General features: G+C 41.9%; 1 protein-coding gene across 2 annotated transcripts in view; it reads left to right on the forward strand.

The window, feature by feature from the left end:
• The first annotated feature begins 1,395 nt into the window (after nt 1-1,395).
• LOC113277389 (adenylate kinase 4-like) overlaps nt 1,396-22,534 on the forward strand; it is a 44,557-nt gene continuing 23,418 nt past the window's right edge. For both annotated transcript variants that reach the window (XM_026526503.1, XM_026526504.1), the window contains exon 1: nt 1,396-1,523. In XM_026526503.1, coding sequence (XP_026382288.1) covers nt 1,406-1,523 — 118 coding nt within the window. In that variant the 5' untranslated portion in view covers nt 1,396-1,405. The remainder of the gene's footprint in view (nt 1,524-22,534) is intronic.

Raw genomic sequence — 22,534 nt, forward strand, 5'->3', positions numbered from 1 at the left:
ACATCATTCACAACTGATACAACTACTACACAAACAGAAGGAACTGGTCATAAGACCACCAGTAACAACATATATTAAGAATTAGAACACGGACAATTAGAAGATTTTCATTTTCCTTCAAAAACTAAGAATCCATAAGAACTAAATTTAAGGAACTTCACTTTAAAACATCTTTTAATTCCCCAAATTAAATCCCAAAACCATTGAAATCACATAAGAAAGTTTTTAGGTTTTTTTTAAGTCAAAGAAATCCAACTTGGAAACCCCACAAATCACCAAGCAAAATAGTACAAATCATATAATCAAGTAGCCTTAACAGAAGATTTGAAGAACAAAATTCGATTAACAACCCTAAAGCAGGGAAACCCAGAAACAATTCAGCACATCAAAATAAAATATAACAACAACAAGAATCCATTAAGCAGAATAATTAAATAATCCTAACTGAGTAACTTTAAAAGGGAAAAACAAAAAGGAAGATAACAAACTCTAGCAATACAGACATACTAAGAAAGAATTAGAACATTAGCATCACTAATACACAGACCCATATTTAAACATCAAAAACTTGAGACTTATCCCTAATAAAAATTCAGATCTAAACAAAGATGAAAAGAAATATGATTCCAAGAATACCTTTCAAAATTGTTTTTTCCATCGGTTCCTCAATTCCAGAACCCCCCACTCTTAATCAATTTTACACCCCCAGGAGTCCAAAGGTTTACTCTTGTGTGAAATTCGTCGCCATGAGAATCATCTCTATAGATCTGATTTTGAAGTTGAGTCAAGGGTTTTGAGTTAGCAGCTTTATCACAAATCAAGAGTGAAAACAATTGCTTGTTATGATTTCATAGGAGAAGAGATGCATCTCCGGATTTTGGATTTAGGGTTTTCTTCAAAAAACTTGAAAATAAACGGGTTTTAGGTGTGAGAGCGAAGGAGGTTTTTAGAAGCTAAAATTTTAGATGACCAGATATAGTATTTGATTTTCATTGAGTAGCTAATACCAGGTTACAGTGAACGGGAAGCATTATCTATGGCTAGGTACAATGGCGCTTTGTTTTTTGTTAGGCGCCATTTGTTGTTGTTTGTGTTTACAGAGAACACAAGTTTTCTGTCTAATCAGAGATGTTTGCAGTGATGCTTTGGAGGAACAAATCAGAGATTTAGTGAGTCGTCATTGAAGGAAAGAAATTAAATAAAAAAGATGTTTGGTTCTTTTATTAATGAAAAGGTTATAATGGTATTTAAGAACACTAATGGTTGGGGAAAGGTAATAAGGATTTGTAAAGCATTGGGAGAATCAATCCTTTGCGTGCTTTCTTTTTCTTCTTCTATTTCAACTCTCCTTACAAACCCAAAGAAACACAGACCAAAGAGATTTTGTTTCGGGGATTCGAAGAGAATGTCGAATTCTTCATCATCTGTAGACTTGGAGAATGTGGACTCTGTTAGTCTCATGACTGAGCTTCTTTGTCGTATGAAGTGTTCTACCAAACCTGACAAACGTCTTATTCTCATCGGTATCCCCTCTCTCTTTCTCTTTATCTGCATGCACCTTTCTATTCTATAACCTTATTTTTTTTCTTATGTTTTTTTTTAATCGAGAAAAGGTCGTGATTTGGTGAAATCTAGGGTTTGATTTGTAGTTTTGTTAATCGTAATAGCTTATGTTGATGCATGTTTCTGGAGGATTATAGAGCTTTATAATGTGGGTTAGTTTATTTTTGTGGATTGTGTCTGAACCAATTTTAAAAAGTGTAGCTTTTTCAGTTGTGAGCTAGGGTTTTTGATGGATCACTGGATTGCATCTTGTTGACGATTGCTGGGTTTTGGATTGTGGGTTAGTAGTTTTTGTGAATTGAAGTACACGGGATCTTAAAGTATGTCTTTTTTTACCTTGAGAGCCTATTTTTTTTTCCTAATGGGGATTTAGTTATAAAGATATTGCGTACCCTATGAGGATTACTAGGGCTTAACCCGTGCCGTGCATAATTTTTATTTGCAATGCATTTTCCGACATTTGTCGGGTTTCCCTCTATATCAAAAGTCAAGAAAAAAATCGATTGATAGATATTCGGTTCACAAATCCTTTCTCATGTACCCATATATGATTTATTTATAAGTATGTTTGGAACTTTGTAGATGGGGAAAAACGATTTGCTGGTTTTTAAGGAATTGAGGAGACGACCGTACGGAGGAGACTCCTCGAACTGAGCGAAATGTTAAACCTCACACAAATGCACCGCTGCAAAGGGGGTGCTTTAGATTCGAGAGATCAATTTGTAGTACTCCGGCCTAAATCAAGACAATGACCGTTCCAGAGTAAATTCGGTCACAAGAGAGGATGGGTTGATCTGTAGGAGGGAAGCTGAGAAATGTGTGGAATCAATGGTAATCAAAGATTGTGGGTGTGTGAGTTCTGAATACGATAAGCTCTGAATGATTGAAATTGCTCAATCGAGAGTAGTTGCTAAATTGATGAGTTGATGATCTCGTGTTGTCGATGAGACGTGAGATTGATGATACTGATGATGTCGATGATTCAATCATGATTCAGAGACTTATTTATATTGCTGGAATTTGAGACACCATGATTCCATGAAGTGTGACAGTTGATGGAATCAAGGAGTGGGGAAGTGGAGATCGTGTTTGAAACCAGTTGCTCAACGTGTGGAAACTTGGTCGATTTTACACCCACTACCTCGTGAATTCCTTCAACTGATTGCACGACTTGCTCACATTCCATCGTGTGTTTGAACACACGTGCCGTAGACCGCCAGACCAAAATCCTAAGTGATATCCCCCCAAGTGACACGATTTACTTCTCGTGGTTTGTTAGTCAATTGATGACTTCGTGGTTTGATGGGACGATGAGTCCATGTAGTTGCTGAGTTGAACATGGTGTTCTGAAACTCATGAATTGAACATGTCATGAGACAGAGGTATAATTCTTACGATGAAGTGAGCAAGTATTGCTCATTCGATGGATCGTTGAATATTGATTGTTGAATCAATATTCCTTGGTTTGAGCAAATATTTATCATCTGAGCAAGTGTTTCTCATGTGATGAATTGTTGAATATTTGATCGTCTGAGCATGTGTTGCTCATCTGATGGCTTATTTGCAGTGTACCAAAAATATTAATTAGAATGATGCTCGTTGAACCGAGCATAATTGATAAAATTAATGACCATGAGGCCGTCGTAAAATCATTAAGGTTGGAATTTGGAATGATGATCCTTAACCACGGGGCGAAGGAGGGAGCGACTACATGGGACCGTGGATCAACCATGTAATTTCCATATGCTCACATGAGCAAATACGAAGAACTCCTGAAGAGTTGACGATTTGTTGGTGGAAGAATGATTAAATGTTGGCTTAATCATTTATTCAAAAATGCTCGTCTGAGCCTTAGGTGAGAAAACCTAATTAATTATGACGAGGCGAGGGACCAACCATGGAGTCAAGAAACTGGACTTGGGTTGTCATTTGACCGCCTGACGATCACTTCATGAAAATCCAAAGTGTTTGGAAGAGTTTTGGACCTAATACGAGCAATTGTGCAAATTAGGTCAAAACTGTGAAAATTGATGGGACCGGCTTCCGTGAGCCAAAGAGCCAATCTTGGTCGGTCAAGATAGCATGCTCGTGTCCCCAAGGCGTCCGCGTCTCAGTCTTGAGAATTTTGATATTTTCTGGCGTGCAATTGAGCATCCATTCGAGAAAATATGCCAAAATTAGGGTTTCGACGAAACTGAGGAAAACACCATGAGATGATGAAAAATAATTATAATATTGTTACTAGTGCTAGCACGGTTTGTGTTAGGATTCGAAACTGAACCCGACCTGAGATCAACCATCTTATGAAATTATGATATTGTAACCGAGAGAATAATCTCCCACTGTGGTCGCCAATCTGTAGATGGGAAAAACGATTTGCTGGTTTTTAAGGAATTGAGGAGACGAACATACGGAGGAGACTCCTCGAACCGAGCGAAATGTTAAACCTCACACAAATGCACCGCTGCAAAGGGGGTGCTTTAGATTCGAGAGATCAATCTGTAGTACTCCGGCCTAAATCAAGACAATGACCGTTCCAGAGTAAATTCGGTCACAAGAGAGGATGGGTTGATCTGTAGGAGGGAAGCTGAGAAATGTGTGGAATCAATGGTAATCAAAGATTGTGGGTGTGTGAGTTCTGAATACGATAAGCTCTGAATGATTGAAATTGCTCAATCGAGAGTAGTTGCTAAATTGATGAGTTGATGATCTCGTGTTGTCGATGAGACGTGAGATTGATGATACTGATGATGTCGATGATTCAATCATGATTCAGAGACTTATTTATATTGCTGGAATTTGAGACACCATGCTTCCATGAAGTGTGACAGTTGATGGAATCAAGGAGTGGGGAAGTGGAAATCGTGTTTGAAACCAGTTACTCAACGTGTGGAGACTTGGTCGATTTTACACCCACTACCTCGTGAATTCCTTCAACTGATTGCACGACTTGCTCACATTCCATCGTGTGTTTGAACACACGTGCCGTAGACCTCCAGACCAAAACCCTAAGTGATATCCCCCCAAGTTACACGATTGACATCTCTTGGTTTGTTAGTCAATTGATGACTTCGTGGTTTGATGGGACGATGAGTCCATGTATTTGCTGAGTTGAACATGATGTTCGGAAACTCATGAATTGAACATGTCATGAGACAGAGGTATAGTTCTTACGATGAAGTGAGAAAGTATTGGTCATTCGATGGGTCGTTGAATATTGATTGTTGAATCAATATTCCTTGGTTTGAGCAAATATTTATCATCTGAACAAATGTTGCTCATGTGATGAATTGTTGAATATTTGATCGTCTGAGCATGTGTTGCTCATCTGATGGCTTATTGGCAGCGTACCAAAATATTAATTAGAATGTTGGCCATTGAACCGAGATAATTAATAAAATTAATGACCATGAGGCCGTCGTAAAATTATTAAGGTTGGAATCTGGAATGATGATCCTTGGTTTCAGAAACCCTAATTTGATCAATTCATGGTTCGTCAGAAGTTTAACCACGGGATGAAGGAGGGAGCGACTACATGGGACCGTGGATCAACCATGTAGTGTCCATATTCTCACGTGAGCAAATACGAAGAACTCCTGAAGAGTTGACGATTTGTTGGTGGAAGAATGATTAAATGCTGACTTAATCATTTATTCAAAAATGCTCGTCTGAGCCTGAGGTGAGAAAACCTAATTAATTATGACGAGGCGAGGGACCGACCATGGAGTCACGAAACCGGCCCTGGATTGTCATGTGACCGCCTGACGATCACTTCATGAAAATCCAAAGTGTTTGGAAGAGTTTTGGACCTAATACGAGCAATTGTGCAAATTAGGTCAAAACTGTGAAAATTGATGGGACCGGCTTCCGTGAGCCAAAGAGCCAATCTTGGTCGGTCAAGATAGCGTGCTCATGTCCCCAAGGCGTCCGCGTCTCAGTCTTGAGAATTTTGATATTTTCTGGCGTGCAATTGAGCATCCATTCGAGAAAATATGCCAAAATTAGGGTTTCGACGAAACTGAGGAAAACACCATGAGATGATGAAAAATAATTATAAATAAGGAATGAGGAGGCATGGGACCGCCGTGGTCAAGGCATGGTCGGCCGGTCATGACCACGGTCCCGTGGTGCCTTTTCCTTAATTAATATTTTAATGATTTTATGAAAAATTCATGAATTTTGAGAAATTTCATGAATTTAGGGAGTTTCCATGAATTGAAGGAGTTTTCATGAGTTCATGGAAGCAAAATATTAAAATAATAAAAACACGGGCGTGTGGGACTATGGAGGCATGGCCGGCCGGATATGGACCGGTCCCCGAGTTTTTATAATTTTTTAATATTTTAGGTATTTTTGATGATTTGAGGGAATTTTCCTAATTTGAGAGAAATACCATAAAATCAAGGAATTTGATGAATTCAAGGAAAAATAGGATAAATAATAATAAAATATAAAGCAAAGGGCGTGTGGGACCGGCTAGAGCATGGCCGGCCGGCTAGTGGCCCGGTCTCATAAGTTTTCATAATTTTATTTTATTTTATATTACATGATGATTTGTGCAAAAATACCATGAATCAAGGAGTTTTTTCATGAAATTAGATAAATAAACATATAATATTGCTGAGTGAAGTTACCCACTCGTAGCTTTTGATGCTGCTAAATTGTTCATGGGGAGAAGTCCTGGACCATAGTAGCGTATTTGAACATTGGTAATATTGGAGCAAGGAGGAATAAGACTTGCCTGAGCTCGAAACCTTCTGACAAAGGTGTGCGGATCTTCTCCAAGTTCCTGCGTAAGCCCCATCAGAGTTTTTACTTCTTTCAGATGCTTAAACAGTGGTGTGTCCTCTGCTTCGTCTTCCGACTCGGAATCCTTGTCGATGGCAGGATGTGTTGAAGGAATCCTTCCGGCATGAATCCAAGTTCTTCCAAGGACCATGTCGTACCAGGGTCTTCCCGGATTATGAAAAACTTGACCTCAGTGCAGATCAATCTTTCCGTAACTTTGAGAGTAATGAAGCCGTATGTGTCTCTGAAGATTCCTTCATGGTCCCTAATTGATATGGGAGCGTGGGTGGCTTCCTGTCGGTAACCGGCAGCTCTGAGAGTTTTCAAAGGGATGATGTTGACAGCGGTACCAAAAACGTCGAACGCCCTTTTGAACTCATTTCCTTTAATGTGCACTGTGGTGAGAAGTCCCAAGTCATACATTTCTTTTTCGGTGGCTGAAGATTCGGTGGTGTTTCTTGGATCAGCAGACGTTTTCCGGGGACACGATGTGGTTCAGTGCAGCAAACATGTCTTTCCTTTGAGCTTTCGAAAGATATAACAACTCGCATACATTTCGATCTAGATTGAACGCTTCCTTGACAGGAGGTTCAGAGATAGTAAAAGTTCTGACTGGGAGGGGATTTTGTGCACTCCCTCAGTCCCCAGGTTGAGCTCTCCTGATTCGACCTTTTCCTTGAATATGCGCTTCAAATTTTGCAATCACTTGTGGGATGGATGACGTATCTATGGAAACGCAATACGAGGATTTTCCATGGCCTCTTCAGTTGGTTCCTTCTTGACATAAGGTAATTTGATTGCACCATCTTGAATCCAGGCATCGAGTAGTTCATTAACTTCTTCCATTGAACAAGGAAAATCAGGTGCTTATGGATCTTCCGTATGTTGAGGAGGATTTTCGAATTCTCCTTCTTGTGTGCCTTTGAAGGGGTGGAGGAAGTCTGCTTGTGTTGTGGTTCTGCTTTTCGCTTACTCCGTTCCGTGACAGCATTTGTTGAAGGTTGCAGGTTGTACTGCTTGTTGCTCAAACGCCTGCTTCCTCGAGTGTCTTTTGAATCCTCAGTCTTTGTAGACTTTGTTCTTTCCAAAGAGCGGGTGCAGTGGTTGCCGACCTCTTCGCAGCTTCGTGAAGCTCTGAGAAAGTATGGAATCGAAGGTTCTCTAGCAAGGACCTGTAGACCGGGAGCATGCCATTGATACACAAGTCCACCAGTTGTTGCTCCGTGACGTTTGGATCATGACAATCCAGAGCTTGGACTCTGAACCTTTTCACATAATCATTGGGATTTTCAATGACCCTCTGAAACATCCTTCCAAGTTCGGAGAGGGTGACTTGTTCTGACACGAAGAAGTATTTCCTGTAGAATGCGTTAACCATTTCTCCCCAATTGTTGATAGTCCCTGGTACGATGTTTTATACCAGGTGTATGCTCTGCCTTTCAGAGATTTTGAGAATTCCTTGAGACGGACGACATGATTGTGTTCATGTTCTCCTAGGGATTCGAGAAACGAGAGACATGTTCCCTAGCATTGCCAGTTCCATCATATAAGGTGAAGGTTGGAGAAACGTAACCTTTGGGGAGTGGAATCCTCTGCGTAGCGGCAGGATAAGGAGGTTGATGACGATGGACATGCGATGTTTTGTCTTTTCCACGGTTCTCCAAAAGGTGCTCCAGATCCTCGCGAGTGATGAAATTCGATGATCCCTTCGCTGATGAGTTATCTGCAGCAGTTTTGTGGACTTCGTCGTCTTCTACTGTATGGATTGGAATTACTTCAGGATCGTCTTCTGAGGATTTCTCCTTCTCCTTTACCTTCTCTTGAGTCTTCTATGACATATTTTCAGTAAGATTTTTGAGATAATTACACAGCTCCTTATGTGTAGCAGCCATGTCAGTCTGATTCTTTGCAAGAGTCTCCTGCGCTTTGATAAGATCAGCAATGGTAGGTGGTGGATGTCCCCTGACTTCTTCAGGGTGTCGTCCGTATAGTGGATGACCTTCGGCGTGAGGAGGAGTAATATCACCACCATCAGTGTTGAAGGTCGGAATTGTCTCCGGGATATTCTGATTGTTGTTGTTACTAGTGCTAGCACGGTTTGTGTTAGGATTCGAAACTGAACCCGACCTGAGATCAACCATCTTATGAAATTATGATATTGTAACCGAGAGAATAATCTCCCACTGTGGTCGCCAATCTGTAGATGGGAAAAACGATTTGCTGGTTTTTAAGGAATTGAGGAGACGAACATACGGAGGAGACTCCTCGAACCGAGCGAAATGTTAAACCTCACACAAATGCACCGCTGCAAAGGGGGTGCTTTAGATTCGAGAGATCAATCTGTAGTACTCCGGCCTAAATCAAGACAATGACCGTTCCAGAGTAAATTCGGTCACAAGAGAGGATGGGTTGATCTGTAGGAGGGAAGCTGAGAAATGTGTGGAATCAATGGTAATCAAAGATTGTGGGTGTGTGAGTTCTGAATACGATAAGCTCTGAATGATTGAAATTGCTCAATCGAGAGTAGTTGCTAAATTGATGAGTTGATGATCTCGTGTTGTCGATGAGACGTGAGATTGATGATACTGATGATGTCGATGATTCAATCATGATTCAGAGACTTATTTATATTGCTGGAATTTGAGACACCATGCTTCCATGAAGTGTGACAGTTGATGGAATCAAGGAGTGGGGAAGTGGAAATCGTGTTTGAAACCAGTTACTCAACGTGTGGAGACTTGGTCGATTTTACACCCACTACCTCGTGAATTCCTTCAACTGATTGCACGACTTGCTCACATTCCATCGTGTGTTTGAACACACGTGCCGTAGACCTCCAGACCAAAACCCTAAGTGATATCCCCCCAAGTTACACGATTGACATCTCTTGGTTTGTTAGTCAATTGATGACTTCGTGGTTTGATGGGACGATGAGTCCATGTATTTGCTGAGTTGAACATGATGTTCGGAAACTCATGAATTGAACATGTCATGAGACAGAGGTATAGTTCTTACGATGAAGTGAGAAAGTATTGGTCATTCGATGGGTCGTTGAATATTGATTGTTGAATCAATATTCCTTGGTTTGAGCAAATATTTATCATCTGAACAAATGTTGCTCATGTGATGAATTGTTGAATATTTGATCGTCTGAGCATGTGTTGCTCATCTGATGGCTTATTGGCAGCGTACCAAAATATTAATTAGAATGTTGGCCATTGAACCGAGCATAATTAATAAAATTAATGACCATGAGGCCGTCGTAAATTATTAGGTTGGAATCTGGAATGATGATCCTTGGTTTCAGAAACCCTAATTTGTCAATTCATGGTTCGTCAGAAGTTTAACCACGGGATGAAGGAGGGAGCGACTACATGGGACCGTGGATCAACCATGTAGTGTCCATATTCTCACGTGAGCAAATACGAAGAACTCCTGAAGAGTTGACGATTTGTTGGTGGAAGAATGATTAAATGCTGACTTAATCATTTATTCAAAAATGCTCGTCTGAGCCTGAGGTGAGAAAACCTAATTAATTATGACGAGGCGAGGGACCGACCATGGAGTCACGAAACCGGCCCTGGATTGTCATGTGACCGCCTGACGATCACTTCATGAAAATCCAAAGTGTTTGGAAGAGTTTTGGACCTAATACGAGCAATTGTGCAAATTAGGTCAAAACTGTGAAAATTGATGGGACCGGCTTCCGTGAGCCAAAGAGCCAATCTTGGTCGGTCAAGAAGCGTGCTCATGTCCCCAAGGCGTCCGCGTCTCAGTCTTGAGAATTTTGATATTTTCTGGCGTGCAATTGAGCATCCATTCGAGAAAATATGCCAAAATTAGGGTTTCGACGAAACTGAGGAAAACACCATGAGATGATGAAAAATAATTATAAAATAAGGAATGAGGAGGCATGGGACCGCCGTGGTCAAGGCATGGTCGGCCGGTCATGACCACGGTCCCGTGGTGCCTTTTCCTTAATTAATATTTTAATGATTTTATGAAAAATTCATGAATTTTGAGAAATTTCATGAATTTAGGGAGTTTCCATGAATTGAAGGAGTTTTCATGAGTTCATGGAAGCAAAATATTAAAATAATAAAAACACGGGCGTGTGGGACTATGGAGGCATGGCCGGCCGGATATGGACCGGTCCCACGAGTTTTTTATAATTTTTTAATATTTTTAGGTATTTTTGATGATTTGAGGGAATTTTTCCTAATTTGAGAGAAATACCATAAAATCAAGGAATTTGATGAATTCAAGGAAAAATAGGATAAATAATAATAAAATAATAAAGCAAAGGGCGTGTGGGACCGGCTAGAGCATGGCCGGCCGGCTAGTGGCCCGGTCTCATAAGTTTTCATAATTTTATTTTATTTTATTATTACATGATGATTTGTGCAAAAATACCATGAAATCAAGGAGTTTTTTCATGAAATTAGATAAATAACAATAATAATATTGCTGAGGTGAAGTTACCCACTCGTAGCTTTTGATGACTGCTAAATTGTTCATGGGGAGAAGTCCCTGGACCATAGTAGCGTATTTGAACATTGGTAATATTGGAGCAAGAGGAGGAATAAGACTTGCCTGAGCTCGAAACCTTCTGACAAAGGTGTGCGGATCTTCTCCAAGTTCCTGCGTAAGCCCCATCAGAGTTTTTACTTTCAGATGCTTAAACAGTGGTGTGTCCTCTGCTTCGTCTTCCGACTCGGAATCCTTGTCGATGGCAGGATGTGTTGAAGGAATCCTTCCGGCATGAATCCAAGTTCTTCCAAGGACCATGTCGTACCCAGGGTCTTCCCGGATTATGAAAAACTTGACCTCAGTGCAGATCAATCTTTCCGTAACTTTGAGAGTAATGAAGCCGTATGTGTCTCTGAGATTCCTTCATGGTCCCTAATTGATATGGGAGCGTGGGTGGCTTCCTGTCGGTAATACCGGCAGCTCTGAGAGTTTCAAAGGGATGATGTTGACAGCGGTACCAACATCGTCGAACGCCCTTTTGAACTCATTTCCTTTAATGTGCACTGTGGTGAGAAGTCCCAAGTCATACATTTCTTTTTCGGTGGCTGAAGATTCGGTGGTGGTTTCTTGGATCAGCAGACGTTTTCCGGACACGATGTGGTTCAGTGCAGCAAACATGTCTTTCCTTTGAGCTTTCGAAAGATATAACAACTCGCATACATGTTCGATCTAGATTGAACCGCTTCCTTGACAGGAGGTTCAGAGATAGTAAAAGTTCTGACTGGGAGGGGATTTTTGTGCACTCCCTCAGTCCCCAGGTTGAGCTCTCCTGATTCGACCTTTTCCTTGAATATGCGCTTCAAAATTTTGCAATCACTTGTGGGATGGATGACGTATCTATGGAAACGGCAATACCGAGGATTTTCCATGGCCTCTTCAGTTGGTTCCTTCTTGACATAAGGTAATTTGATTGCACCATCTTGAATCCAGGCATCGAGTAGTTCATTAACTTCTTCCATTGAACAAGGAAAATCAGGTGCTTATGGATCTTCCGTATGTTGAGGAGGGATTTTCGAATTCTCCTTCTTGTGTGCCTTTGAAGGGGTGGAGGAAGTCTGCTTGTGTTGTGGTTCTGCTTTTCGCTTACTCCCTTCCGTGACAGCATTTGTTGAAGGTTGCAGGTTGTACTGCTTGTTGCTCAAACGCCTGCTTCCTCGAGTGTCTTTTGAATCCTCAGTCTTTGTAGACTTTGTTCTTTCCAAAAGAGCGGGTGCAGTGGTTGCCGACCTCTTCGCAGCTTCGTGAAGCTCTGAGAAAGTATGGAATCGAAGGTTCTCTAGCAAGGACCTGTAGACCGGGAGCATGCCATTGATACACAAGTCCACCAGTTGTTGCTCCGTGACGTTTGGATCATGACAATCCAGAGCTTGGACTCTGAACCTTTTCACATAATCATTGGGATTTTCACTGACCCTCTGAAACATCCTTCCAAGTTCGGAGAGGGTGACTTGTTCTGACACGAAGAAGTATTTCCTGTAGAATGCGTTAACCATTTCTCCCCAATTGTTGATAGTCCCTGGTACGATGTTGTTATACCAGGTGTATGCTCTGCCTTTCAGAGATTTTGAGAATTCCTTGAGACGGACGACATGATTGTGTTCATGTTCTTAGGGATTCGAGAAAACGAGAGACATGTTCCCTAGCATTGCCAGTTCCATCATATAAGGTGAAGGTTGGAGAAACGTAACCTTTGGGGAGTGGAATCCTCTGCGTAGCGGCAGGATAAGGAGGTTGATGACGATGGACATGCGATGTTTTGTCTTTTCCACGGTTCTCCAAAAGGTGCTCCAGATCCTCGCGAGTGATGAAATTCGATGATCCCTTCGCTGATGAGTTATCTGCAGCAGTTTTGTGGACTTCGTCGTCTTCTACTGTATGGATTGGAATTACTTCAGGATCGTCTTCTGAGGATTTCTCCTTCTCCTTTACCTTTCTTGAGTCTTCTCTGACATATTTTCAGTAAGATTTTGAGATAATTACACAGCTCCTTATGTGTAGCAGCCATGTCAGTCTGATTCTTTGCAAGAGTCTCCTGCGCTTTGATAAGATCAGCAATGGTAGGTGGGATGTCCCCTGACTTCTTCAGGGTGTCGTCCGTATAGTGGATGACCTTCGGCGTGAGGAGGAGTAATATCACCACCATCAGTGTTGAGGTCGGAATTGTCTCCGGGATATTCTGATTGTTGTTGTTACTAGTGCTAGCACGGTTTGTGTTAGGATTCGAAACTGAACCCGACCTGAGATCAACCATCTTATGAAATTATGATATTGTAACCGAGAGAATAATCTCCCACTGTGGTCGCCAATCTGTAGATGGGAAAAACGATTTGCTGGTTTTTAAGGAATTGAGGAGACGAACATACGGAGGAGACTCCTCGAACCGAGCGAAATGTTAAACCTCACAAATGCACCGCTGCAAAGGGGGTGCTTTAGATTCGAGAGATCAATCTGTAGTACTCCGGCCTAAATCAAGACAATGACCGTTCCAGAGTAAATTCGGTCACAAGAGAGGATGGGTTGATCTGTAGGAGGGAAGCTGAGAAATGTGTGGAATCAATGGTAATCAAAGATTGTGGGTGTGTGGTTCTGAATACGATAAGCTCTGAATGATTGAAATTGCTCAATCGAGAGTAGTTGCTAAATTGATGAGTTGATGATCTCGTGTTGTCGATGAGACGTGAGATTGATGATACTGATGATGTCGATGATTCAATCATGATTCAGAGACTTATTTATATTGCTGGAATTTGAGACACCATGCTTCCATGAAGTGTGACAGTTGATGGAATCAAGGAGTGGGGAAGTGGAATCGTGTTTGAAACCAGTTACTCAACGTGTGGAGACTTGGTCGATTTTACACCCACTACCTCGTGAATTCCTTCAACTGATTGCACGACTTGCTCACATTCCATCGTGTGTTTGAACACACGTGCCGTAGACCTCCAGACCAAAACCCTAAGTGATATCCCCCCAAGTTACACGATTGACATCTCTTGGTTTGTTAGTCAATTGATGACTTCGTGGTTTGATGGGACGATGAGTCCATGTATTTGCTGAGTTGAACATGATGTTCGGAAACTCATGAATTGAACATGTCATGAGACAGAGGTATAGTTCTTACGATGAAGTGAGAAAGTATTGGTCATTCGATGGGTCGTTGAATATTGATTGTTGAATCAATATTCCTTGGTTTGAGCAAATATTTATCATCTGACAATGTTGCTCATGTGATGAATTGTTGAATATTTGATCGTCTGAGCATGTGTTGCTCATCTGATGGCTTATTGGCAGCGTACCAAAAATATTAATTAGAATGTTGGCCATTGAACCGAGCATAATTAATAAAATTAATGACCATGAGGCCGTCGTAAAATTATTAAGGTTGGAATCTGGAATGATGATCCTTGGTTTCAGAAACCCTAATTTGATCAATTCATGGTTCGTCAGAAGTTTAACCACGGGATGAAGGAGGGAGCGACTACATGGGACCGTGGATCAACCATGTAGTGTCCATATTCTCACGTGAGCAAATACGAAGAACTCCTGAAGAGTTGACGATTTGTTGGTGGAAGAATGATTAAATGCTGACTTAATCATTTATTCAAAAATGCTCGTCTGAGCCTGAGGTGAGAAAACCTAATTAATTATGACGAGGCGAGGGACCGACCATGGAGTCACGAAACCGGCCCTGGATTGTCATGTGACCGCCTGACGATCACTTCATGAAAATCCAAAGTGTTTGGAAGAGTTTTGGACCTAATACGAGCAATTGTGCAAATTAGGTCAAAACTGTGAAAATTGATGGGACCGGCTTCCGTGAGCCAAAGAGCCAATCTTGGTCGGTCAAGATAGCGTGCTCATGTCCCCAAGGCGTCCGCGTCTCAGTCTTGAGAATTTTGATATTTTCTGGCGTGCAATTGAGCATCCATTCGAGAAAATATGCCAAAATTAGGGTTTCGACGAAACTGAGGAAAACACCATGAGATGATGAAAAATAATTATAAAATAAGGAATGAGGAGGCATGGGACCGCCGTGGTCAAGGCATGGTCGGCCGGTCATGACCACGGTCCCGTGGTGCCTTTTCCTTAATTAATATTTTAATGATTTATGAAAAATTCATGAATTTTGAGAAATTTCATGAATTTAGGGAGTTTCCATGAATTGAAGGAGTTTTCATGAGTTCATGGAAGCAAAATATTAAAATAATAAAAACACGGGCGTGTGGGACTATGGAGGCATGGCCGGCCGGATATGGACCGGTCCCACGAGTTTTTTAATTTTTTAATATTTTTAGGTATTTTTGATGATTTGAGGGAATTTTTCCTAATTTGAGAGAAATACCATAAAATCAAGGAATTTGATGAATTCAAGGAAAAATAGGATAAATAATAATAAAATAATAAAGCAAAGGGCGTGTGGGACCGGCTAGAGCATGGCCGGCCGGCTAGTGGCCCGGTCTCATAAGTTTTCATAATTTTATTTTATTTTATTATTACATGATGATTTGTGCAAAAATACCATGAAATCAAGGAGTTTTTTCATGAAATTAGATAAATAACAATAATAATATTGCTGAGGTGAAGTTACCCACTCGTAGCTTTTGATGACTGCTAAATTGTTCATGGGGAGAAGTCCCTGGACCATAGTAGCGTATTTGAACATTGGTAATATTGGAGCAAGAGGAGGAATAAGACTTGCCTGAGCTCGAAACCTTCTGACAAAGGTGTGCGGATCTTCTCCAAGTTCCTGCGTAAGCCCCATCAGAGTTTTTACTTCTTTCAGATGCTTAAACAGTGGTGTGTCCTCTGCTTCGTCTTCCGACTCGGAATCCTTGTCGATGGCAGGATGTGTTGAAGGAATCCTTCCGGCATGAATCCAAGTTCTTCCAAGGACCATGTCGTACCCAGGGTCTTCCCGGATTATGAAAAACTTGACCTCAGTGCAGATCAATCTTTCCGTAACTTTGAGAGTAATGAAGCCGTATGTGTCTCTGAAGATTCCTTCATGGTCCCTAATTGATATGGGAGCGTGGGTGGCTTCCTGTCGGTAATACCGGCAGCTCTGAGAGTTTTCAAAGGGATGATGTTGACAGCGGTACCAACATCGTCGAACGCCCTTTTGAACTCATTTCCTTTAATGTGCACTGTGGTGAGAAGTCCCAAGTCATACATTTCTTTTTCGGTGGCTGAAGATTCGGTGGTGGTTTCTTGGATCAGCAGACGTTTTCCGGACACGATGTGGTTCAGTGCAGCAAACATGTCTTTCCTTTGAGCTTTCGAAAGATATAACAACTCGCATACATGTTCGATCTAGATTGAACCGCTTCCTTGACAGGAGGTTCAGAGATAGTAAAAGTTCTGACTGGGAGGGGATTTTTGTGCACTCCCTCAGTCCCCAGGTTGAGCTCTCCTGATTCGACCTTTTCCTTGAATATGCGCTTCAAAATTTTGCAATCACTTGTGGGATGGATGACGTATCTATGGAAACGGCAATACCGAGGATTTTCCATGGCCTCTTCAGTTGGTTCCTTCTTGACATAAGGTAATTTGATTGCACCATCTTGAATCCAGGCATCGAGTAGTTCATTAACTTCTTCCATTGAACAAGGAAAATCAGGTGCTTATGGATCTTCCGTATGTTGAGGAGGGATTTTCGAATTCTCCTTCTTGTGTGCCTTTGAAGGGGTGGGGAGGAAGTCTGCTTGTGTTGTGGTTCTGCTTTTCGCTTACTCCGTTCCGTGACAGCATTTGTTGAAGGTTGCAGGTTGTACTGCTTGTTGCTCAAACGCCTGCTTCCTCGAGTGTCTTTTGAATCCTCAGTCTTTGTAGACTTTGTTCTTTCCAAAAGAGCGGGTGCAGTGGTTGCCGACCTCTTCGCAGCTTCGTGAAGCTCTGAGAAAGTATGGAATCGAAGGTTCTCTAGCAAGGACCTGTAGACCGGGAGCATGCCATTGATACACAAGTCCACCAGTTGTTGCTCCGTGACGTTTGGATCATGACAATCCAGAGCTTGGACTCTGAACCTTTTCACATAATCATTGGGATTTTCATGACCCTCTGAAACATCCTTCCAAGTTCGGAGAGGGTGACTTGTTCTGACACGAAGAAGTATTTCCTGTAGAATGCGTTAACCATTTCTCCCCAATTGTTGATAGTCCCTGGTACGATGTTGTTATACCAGGTGTATGCTCTGCCTTTCAGAGATTTTGAGAATTCCTTGAGACGGACGACATGATTGTGTTCATGTTCTCCTAGGGATTCGAGAAAACGAGAGACATGTTCCCTAGCATTGCCAGTTCCATCATATAAGGTGAAGGTTGGAGAAACGTAACCTTTGGGGAGTGGAATCCTCTGCGTAGCGGCAGGATAAGGAGGTTGATGACGATGGACATGCGATGTTTTGTCTTTTCCACGGTTCTCCAAAAGGTGCTCCAGATCCTCGCGAGTGATGAAATTCGATGATCCCTTCGCTGATGAGTTATCTGCAGCAGTTTTGTGGACTTCGTCGTCTTCTACTGTATGGATTGGAATTACTTCAGGATCGTCTTCTGAGGATTTCTCCTTCTCCTTTACCTTCTCTTGAGTCTTCTATGACATATTTTCAGTAAGATTTTTGAGATAATTACACAGCTCCTTATGTGTAGCAGCCATGTCAGTCTGATTCTTTGCAAGAGTCTCCTGCGCTTTGATAAGATCAGCAATGGTAGGTGGTGGATGTCCCCTGACTTCTTCAGGGTGTCGTCCGTATAGTGGATGACCTTCGGCGTGAGGAGGAGTAATATCACCACCATCAGTGTTGAAGGTCGGAATTGTCTCCGGGATATTCTGATTGTTGTTGTTACTAGTGCTAGCACGGTTTGTGTTAGGATTCGAAACTGAACCCGACCTGAGATCAACCATCTTATGAAATTATGATTGTAACCGAGAGAATAATCTCCCACTGTGGTCGCCAATCTGTAGATGGGAAAAACGATTTGCTGGTTTTTAAGGAATTGAGGAGACGAACATACGGAGGAGACTCCTCGAACCGAGCGAAATGTTAAACCTCACAAATGCACCGCTGCAAAGGGGGTGCTTTAGATTCGAGAGATCAATCTGTAGTACTCCGGCCTAAATCAAGACAATGACCGTTCCAGAGTAAATTCGGTCACAAGAGAGGATGGGTTGATCTGTAGGAGGAAGCTGAGAAATGTGTGGAATCAATGGTAATCAAAGATTGTGGGTGTGTGATTCTGAATACGATAAGCTCTGAATGATTGAAATTGCTCAATCGAGTAGTAGTTGCTAAATTGATGAGTTGATGATCTCGTGTTGTCGATGAGACGTGAGATTGATGATACTGATGATGTCGATGATTCAATCATGATTCAGAGACTTATTTATATTGCTGGAATTTGAGACACCATGCTTCCATGAAGTGTGACAGTTGATGGAATCAAGGAGTGGGGAAGTGGAAATCGTGTTTGAAACCAGTTACTCAACGTGTGGAGACTTGGTCGATTTTACACCCACTACCTCGTGAATTCCTTCAACTGATTGCACGACTTGCTCACATTCCATCGTGTGTTTGAACACACGTGCCGTAGACCTCCAGACCAAAACCCTAAGTGATATCCCCCCAAGTTACACGATTGACATCTCTTGGTTTGTTAGTCAATTGATGACTTCGTGGTTTGATGGGACGATGAGTCCATGTATTTGCTGAGTTGAACATGATGTTCGGAAACTCATGAATTGAACATGTCATGAGACAGAGGTATAGTTCTTACGATGAAGTGAGAAAGTATTGGTCATTCGATGGGTCGTTGAATATTGATTGTTGAATCAATATTCCTTGGTTTGAGCAAATATTTATCATCTGAACAAATGTTGCTCATGTGATGAATTGTTGAATATTTGATCGTCTGAGCATGTGTTGCTCATCTGATGGCTTATTGGCAGCGTACCAAAATATTAATTAGAATGTTGGCCATTGAACCGAGCATAATTAATAAAATTAATGACCATGAGGCCGTCGTAAAATTATTAAGGTTGGAATCTGGAATGATGATCCTTGGTTTCAGAAACCCTAATTTGATCAATTCATGGTTCGTCAGAAGTTTAACCACGGGATGAAGGAGGGAGCGACTACATGGGACCGTGGATCAACCATGTAGTGTCCATATTCTCACGTGAGCAAATACGAAGAACTCCTGAAGAGTTGACGATTTGTTGGTGGAAGAATGATTAAATGCTGACTTAATCATTTATTCAAAAATGCTCGTCTGAGCCTGAGGTGAGAAAACCTAATTAATTATGACGAGGCGAGGGACCGACCATGGAGTCACGAAACCGGCCCTGGATTGTCATGTGACCGCCTGACGATCACTTCATGAAAATCCAAAGTGTTTGGAAGAGTTTTGGACCTAATACGAGCAATTGTGCAAATTAGGTCAAAACTGTGAAAATTGATGGGACCGGCTTCCGTGAGCCAAAGAGCCAATCTTGGTCGGTCAAGATAGCGTGCTCATGTCCCCAAGGCGTCCGCGTCTCAGTCTTGAGAATTTTGATATTTTCTGGCGTGCAATTGAGCATCCATTCGAGAAAATATGCCAAAATTAGGGTTTCGACGAAACTAAGGAAAACACCATGAGATGATGAAAAATAATTATAAAATAAGGAATGAGGAGGCATGGGACCGCCGTGGTCAAGGCATGGTCGGCCGGTCATGACCACGGTCCCGTGGTGCCTTTTCCTTAATTAATATTTTAATGATTTTATGAAAAATTCATGAATTTTGAGAAATTTCATGAATTTAGGGAGTTTCCATGAATTGAAGGAGTTTTCATGAGTTCATGGAAGCAAAATATTAAAATAATAAAAACACGGGCGTGTGGGACTATGGAGGCATGGCCGGCCGGATATGGACCGGTCCCACGAGTTTTTTATAATTTTTTAATATTTTTAGGTATTTTTGATGATTTGAGGGAATTTTTCCTAATTTGAGAGAAATACCATAAAATCAAGGAATTTGATGAATTCAAGGAAAAATAGGATAATAATAAAAATAATAAAGCAAAGGGCGTGTGGGACCGGCTAGAGCATGGCCGGCCGGCTAGTGGCCCGGTCTCATAAGTTTTCATAATTTTATTTTATTTTATTATACTGATGATTTGTGCAAAATACCATGAAATCAAGGAGTTTTTTCATGAAATTAGATAAATAACAATAATAATATTGCTGAGGTGAAGTTACCCACTCGTAGCTTTGATGACTGCTAAATTGTTCATGGGGAGAAGTCCCTGGACCATAGTAGCGTATTTGAACATTGGTAATATTGGAGCAAGAGGAGGAATAAGACTTGCCTGAGCTCGAAACCTTCTGACAAAGGTGTGCGGATTTCTCCAAGTTCCTGCGTAAGCCCCATCAGAGTTTTTACTTCTTCCAGATGCTCAAACGTGGTGTGTCCTCTGCTTCGTCTTCCGACTCGGAATCCTTGTCGATGACAGGATGTGTTGAAGGCATCGTCCTTCCGGCATGAATCCAAGTTCTTCCAAGGACCATGTCGTACCCAGGGTCTTCCCGGATTATGAAAAACTTGCCTCAGTGCAGATCAATCTTTCCGTAACTTTGAGAGTGATGAAGCCGTATGTCTCTGGAGATTCCTTCGTGGTCCCTAATTGCTATGGGAGCGTGGGTGGCTTCCTGTCGAGTAATACCGGCAGCTCTGAGAGTTTTCAAAGGGATGATGTTGACAGCGGTACCAACATCGACGAACGCCCTTTTGAACTCATTTCCTTTAATGTGCACTGTGGTGAGCAGTCCCCAGTCATACATTTCTTTGTCGGTGGCTGAAGATTCGGTGGTGGTTTCTTGGATCAGCAGACGTTTTCCGGACACGATGTGGTTCAGTGCAGCAAACATGTCTTTCCTTTGAGCTTTCGAAAGATATAACAACTCGCAGACATGTTCGATCAGAGATTGAACCGCTTCCTTGACAGGAGGTTCAGAGATGGTAAAAGTTCTGACTGGGAGGGGTTTTTGTGCACTCCCTCAGTCCCCAGGTTGAGCTCTCCTGATTCGACCTTTTCCTTGAATATGCGCTTCAAAATTTTGCAATCACTTGTGGGATGGATGACGTATCTATGGAAACGGCAATACCGAGGATTTTCCATGGCCTCTTCAGTTGGTTCCTTCTTGACATAAGGTAATTTGATTGCACCATCTTGAATCCAGGCATCGAGTAGTTCATTAACTTCTTCCATTGAACAAGGAAAATCAGGTGCTTATGGATCTTCCGTATGTTGAGGAGGGATTTTCGAATTCTCCTTCTTGTGTGCCTTTGAAGGGGTGGAGGAAGTCTGCTTGTGTTGTGGTTCTGCTTTTCGCTTACTCCGTTCCGTGACAGCATTTGTTGAAGGTTGCAGGTTGTACTGCTTGTTGCTCAAACGCCTGCTTCCTCGAGTGTCTTTTGAATCCTCAGTCTTTGTAGACTTTGTTCTTTCCAAAAGAGCGGGTGCAGTGGTTGCCGACCTCTTCACAGCTTCGTGAAGCTCTGAGAAAGTATGGAATCGAAGGTTCTCTAGCAAGGACCTGTAGACCGGGAGCATGCCATTGATACACAAGTCCACCAGTTGTTGCTCCGTGACGTTTGGATCATGACAATCCAGAGCTTGGACTCTGAACCTTTTCACATAATCATTGGGATTTTCAATGACCCTCTGAAACATCCTTCCAAGTTCGGAGAGGGTGACTTGTTCTGACACGAAGAAGTATTTCCTGTAGAATGCGTTAACCATTTCTCCCCAATTGTTGATAGTCCCTGGTACGATGTTGTTATACCAGGTGTATGCTCTGCCTTTCAGAGATTTTGAGAATTCCTTGAGACGGACGACATGATTGTGTTCATGTTCTCCTAGGGATTCGAGAAAACGAGAGACATGTTCCCTAGCATTGCCAGTTCCATCATATAAGGTGAAGGTTGGAGAAACGTAACCTTTGGGGAGTGGAATCCTCTGCGTAGCGGCAGGATAAGGAGGTTGATGACGATGGACATGCGATGTTTTGTCTTTTCCACGGTTCTCCAAAAGGTGCTCCATATCCTCGCGAGTGATGAAATTCGATGATCCCTTCGCTGATGAGTTATCTGCAGCAGTTTTGTGGACTTCGTCGTCTTCTACTGTATGGATTGGAATTACTTCAGGATCGTCTTCTGAGGATTTCTCCTTCTCATTTACCTTCTCTTGAGTCTTCTATGACATATTTTCAGTAAGATTTTTGAGATAATTACACAGCTCCTTATGTGTAGCAGCCATGTCAGTCTGATTCTTTGCAAGAGTCTCCTGCGCTTTGATAAGATCAGCAATGGTAGGTGGTGGATGTCCCCTGACTTCTTCAGGGTGTCGTCCGTATAGTGGATGACCTTCGGCGTGAGGAGGAGTAATATCACCACCATCAGTGTTGAAGGTCGGAATTGTCTCCGGGATATTCTGATTGTTGTTGTTACTAGTGCTAGCACGGTTTGTGTTAGGATTCGAAACTGAACCCGACCTGAGATCAACCATCTTATGAAATTATGATATTGTAACCGAGAGAATAATCTCCCACTGTGGTCGCCAATCTGTAGATGGGAAAAACGATTTGCTGGTTTTTAAGGAATTGAGGAGACGAACAT

The sequence above is a fragment of the Papaver somniferum genome, chromosome 5 (genome assembly GCF_003573695.1).
Source record: "Papaver somniferum cultivar HN1 chromosome 5, ASM357369v1, whole genome shotgun sequence".
NCBI classification, from domain to species: Eukaryota; Viridiplantae; Streptophyta; class Magnoliopsida; order Ranunculales; family Papaveraceae; genus Papaver; species Papaver somniferum.